General features: G+C 67.9%; 2 protein-coding genes across 3 annotated transcripts in view; both read left to right on the top strand.

Annotated features, from left to right (window-relative positions):
• ESYT1 (extended synaptotagmin 1) overlaps positions 1 to 472 on the top strand; it is a gene marked incomplete at its 3' end in the record, with an annotated part of 6415 nt that extends 5943 nt beyond the window's left edge. Inside the window, exon 21 of the mRNA XM_082781450.1 lies at positions 432 to 472. Within this exon, the coding sequence (XP_082637576.1) occupies positions 432 to 472 (41 nt within the window). The remainder of the gene's footprint in view (positions 1 to 431) is intronic.
• Positions 473 to 730: 258 nt separating this feature from the next.
• MYL6 (myosin light chain 6) lies at positions 731 to 3535 on the top strand. 2 transcript variants are annotated; one of them, XM_082781350.1, is made up of 7 exons: positions 731 to 871; positions 1139 to 1166; positions 2374 to 2517; positions 2613 to 2786; positions 2880 to 2957; positions 3060 to 3098; positions 3495 to 3535. In XM_082781350.1, the coding sequence occupies exons 1-6, from the start codon at positions 869 to 871 to the stop codon at positions 3086 to 3088; spliced, it is 456 nt and encodes a 151-aa protein (XP_082637476.1). In that variant the 5' UTR covers positions 731 to 868; the 3' UTR covers positions 3089 to 3098; positions 3495 to 3535. The 2 variants fall into 2 exon arrangements, with proteins under 2 accessions (XP_082637476.1, XP_082637477.1); XM_082781351.1 differs by lacking the exon at positions 3060 to 3098.
• Positions 3536 to 4078: the final 543 nt, after the last annotated feature.

Raw genomic sequence — 4078 nt, 5'->3', positions numbered from 1 at the left:
GGGGGGCTCTGTCCCATGGGTGTCCCCTGCTGGGGGGGGTCCCTACCTTGGTGCCACTTATGGGGTGCCAGCTTTGGGGGGGTGTCTTTGGGGTGTCCCCATGGTGGTGTCCCTCAGCGGGTGCCAGTATTGGGGTGTTCTCTGTGGGGGTGTCCTTTATGGGATGCCATCACCGGGATGGTTCCTGGGGGGGGGTCCCCAGCTCCCTGTCCCCATGGGGTGTCCCTGGGGGGGTGCCACCACCGGGATATTTCCTCTTGGGGTGTCCCTTAGGGGATGCTACTGTTGGGATGTTCCCCGTTGGGGTGTCCCTTAGGGGATGGCAGCGTGGGGATGCTCCCCGTGGGGGTGTCCCCACCTTGGTGCCCCCCGTGGGGTGCTGCCCTTGGGGGGGGGCACTGTTGGGGGGTCCTTATCAGGGTGTCCCCCAGGGGGTGTCCCCCATGGGACCATCATTGGGGTGTCCCCATAGGGCTGCCCCCCACCCCCTATGGTTGGGGTGCCCCTCCCAGGGGGTGTCCCCCCCACCCTGACCCCCCCCCATCGGGAGGTGCCCCCGGCCCATCCCCCATTGGGGTCCCCCCCCCCCCCGGGTGCCCCCCCCGGCCCCGCTCGTTGCCCATCTATAGGCAAAAAATCCCCCCCGGGAGAAGGGGCGTGGCCTCCCGTCGCCCCGCCCCCATCATGCATAATGCATGAGCTCATTACCGCGCCGTGACGTCGGCGGCTCTCGGCCAATGGGCGCGCGGTGACGTCGGGGCCGTACAAAGGCGCCTCCCGGCGGCCGCGGCCCAGTGCGGGACCGGGACCGGGACCGGGAGGGGGGAACGGGACCAGGAGCGGGACCAGCACCGGGAGCGGCGCCGCCATGGTGGGGAGCGGGGCGGCACCGGGGGGGTTAACGGGGGATGGGGGGGGGGACCGGAACCGGGATGCGACGGGCGGGGGGCGGCGGGCACCGGGCGGGGGGGTGATGGGGGTGATGGGGGGGTGGGCGTGGAGCGGGGGGGGGGCACCGGGACCGGGAGCAGCACCGGGAGCGGGCTCGGGGCTGGCACCGGGCGGGGGGGGGCCCCGACGGCGCGGGCGGTGCCGGTGCCGGTGCGCGCTGACGGCCGCGCTCTCCCCCCCCCCGCAGTGCGACTTCTCGGAGGAGCAGACCGCCGGTGAGTGACCGGGACCACCGGGACCCCCCCGGGACCCCCCCGGACCCCCCCCCTCGAGGCCCGGCCCCGCCGCTCCCCGCGCTTCCTGCCCGCCGCCGCCCGGGCGGGTCCCGGGGCAAAGTCGCTGCGGGACCGGGGCGGGGGCCGGGGCCGCACCCGGGGCTGGGGGGGGGCTCTCGGGACCCCTGGGGGAGCTCCGGGCTCGGGGGGGGGACACCGGGGGCCGGGGGGGTTCCGGGGCCTCTTGCGCCATTTGCCCTTATATGGGCACGGCGCGGGGCCGGGCCGCGCATTCCTGCGGGGCGGGGCCGCCCCGGTGCGGGGGGGGGGGGCGGGAGGCGGCCCCGGCCCTTCCTGCACGGGAGGGGCCCCCCCCGCGCTCCCGGAGCCCCCCCCCCGGCCACTGGCGTCGGGTTCCCGACGGGAAACCGGACCCCGATGGGAAACGGGATCTGGGCTGGGTGCAGGTGGTGGGGTCCTGGGGGTGCGGGGGTCCCGGGGGTGCGGGTGGGGGGGTCCCGTGGTGCCTGGCCCCATTGGTGCTGCTTACAGCATCCTCGAGCTGCAGCATCGCAGCGGTGTGGGGTATGGGGTCCCGGAGGTGCACGGGCCATAGGAGCAGGGTCTGTAGGAAGAGGTTATGGGGTCCTGGAGGTGCAGCATTCATAAGGGATATGGGGTCCCATCGATGCAGGGTCCATAGGAGCAGGTTATGGGGTCCCAGAGGTGCAAGGTCCCTAGGAGCAGGTTATGGGGTCCTGTAGGTGCAGGTTATGGGGTCCCATAGGTGCCGGGTCCCTAAGAGTAGGTTATGGGGTCCCGTAGATGCAGGGTCCATAGCAGCAGGTTATGGGGTCCTGTACATGCAGCATCCATAAGAACAAGTGATGGGGTCCTTTAGATGCAGGTCATGGTGTCCCATAGGTGCAGGATCAATAGGAGCAGGTTACGGGGTTCTGCAGGTGCAGGGTCTGTAGGAACAGGTTATGGGGTCCTGTACATGCAGCATCCATAGGAGTAGGTTATGGGGTCCTGTAGGTGCAGGTTACAGGGTCCCATAGGTGCAGGGTCCCTAGGGGCAGGTTACGGGGTCCCGTAGGTGCAGGTTATGGGGTCCCATAGGTGCAGGACGCTGCAGCACCGGCTCCCACGGGGTGCACGGTCCCGTGGGGGTGCCCGGCTCCCCCCTGACGCGGGCGCCCCGCAGAGTTCAAGGAGGCGTTCCAGCTCTTTGACCGCACCGGGGACGGGAAGATCCTGTACAGCCAGTGCGGGGACGTGATGCGGGCGCTGGGCCAGAACCCCACCAACGCCGAGGTCATGAAGGTGCTGGGCAACCCCAAGAGCGATGGTGAGTGCGCCCCCCCACCCTCCCCGTACACCCCCCGACCCCCCCGGGACCGCTGCCCCCGGCCCCCACCCACGGCGCTCCGTGTCCCCGCGCAGAGATGAACCTGAAGACGCTGAACTTCGAGCAGTTCCTGCCCATGATGCAGACCATCGCCAAGAACAAGGACCAGGGCTGCTTCGAGGACTACGTCGAGGGGCTGCGGGTCTTCGACAAGGAGGGCAACGGCACCGTCATGGGGGCCGAGATCCGCCACGTCCTCGTCACCCTGGGTGAGCACCCACCCCCCCCCGGTTCCCGGACCCCCTCCCCTTCCCCAATTTCCCCCAGGGCCACCCCGAGGTGACCCCGTCGCCGTCCCGCAGGTGAGAAGATGACGGAGGAGGAGGTGGAGCAGCTGGTGGCCGGGCACGAGGACAGCAACGGCTGCATCAACTACGAAGGTGAGCGCCGGGCCGGTGGCCGGGGGTCCCCGGGGGGGGTCCCAGGGGGCTCAGCCCCATTCCCAAGCCCCCCCTGACCATCATCTCCTTCCTTCCTCCCAGCGTTTGTGAGACACATCTTGTCAGGGTGAAGCCGCAGGGGTACGCCTCTTCCCATCCTCTGCTCCCCCTTCAGTTACTTACTTACCATTTTTTTCCTCCCTCTTTTTTTTCCCTCATTTAATTTTTTTCTTCTTTTTTTTTTTTACTTTTTGGGTGGATTTTTTTTTTTCTTTTTAAGCAAAGAAAAAAAAAAAACAAAAGCCTCCTGGTTTGCGCTCTCGCCCCCTTTCCCCCTCGGTGCAGCCCCTGCCCCCCCCGCATGCCCCTCTGCATGGAGCCGCAGCCGTGCCCGCCCGCGGGAGCCGCAGCGCCCGGTGCCGCCGCCTCTCCTCCTCCGTCTGCCTGGGGTCTGCTGCGGGCTCCTGCCTCTCTCCGGGACGAGGGCTGGGGGCGCGGAGCCCCCCCCTCACCCCGCTCTTTCTCCTCTCTCCACAGAGCTGGTCCGGATGGTGCTGAGCGGCTGAAGACCTCCGAACCCCCCCCCGTTCCCCCCACCCCACCCCCCGGTCTGGGTTTTGTGCCTTTCCACCCTTTTTTTTTTTTTTTTTTTTTTTTTCCTTTCCCATTGCCCCCCCCCAGCACTGCTGAGCTCCCCCCACGCCCCCCCCCCACCGCTCCAGCCCCACCGGCTAAGTTATTGCTCCGCGAATAAAGAGGCGGCGGAGAGATGCTGCGTCCTTCAGCCTGTGTGTGACCCCCCCCAAGCAGCCCCCTGCCCCCCCCCCCACAAACCCTGCCACTCGAGGCCGTTTCTTCCCGCCCCGGGGACTTGGAATTTTATTTTTGTTATTTAAAAAAAAAAGGGAAGGGGGAGAGAGGGAGATTGGGGGAGTGGGGAGGGGTTGGGCGGGGGGACAAAAACAGAAAAGGAGGTGGGGGGGGGTTGTTGGGGGGGGGGGGGGGGAATGCCCAGTTGCCAGGTGGGATCGGAGCTGTCTCATAAATAGCCGGGGTGCAGCAGGGTCCCCGGCCCGCCCGGGGAGACCAACACTTAAATAAAATCCGGGACAATCATCATA

Source organism: Aythya marila, assembly GCF_965140915.1.
Source record: "Aythya marila genome assembly, chromosome: 30".
Taxonomy (NCBI): domain Eukaryota; kingdom Metazoa; phylum Chordata; class Aves; order Anseriformes; family Anatidae; genus Aythya; species Aythya marila.
The sequence above is the reverse complement of the archived record's forward strand: the minus strand, read 5'-3'. Positions and strand labels throughout refer to the sequence as shown.

Excerpts from the sequence above, each read along its gene's own strand:
- MYL6 (XM_082781351.1), top strand. Across the intron at positions 1,167-2,373 it reads CTCGGAGGAGCAGACCGCCG|AGTTCAAGGAGGCGTTCCAG; the intron begins GTGAGTGACCGG and ends GGCGCCCCGCAG. Across the intron at positions 2,958-3,494 it reads CGGCTGCATCAACTACGAAG|AGCTGGTCCGGATGGTGCTG; the intron begins GTGAGCGCCGGG and ends CTCTCTCCACAG.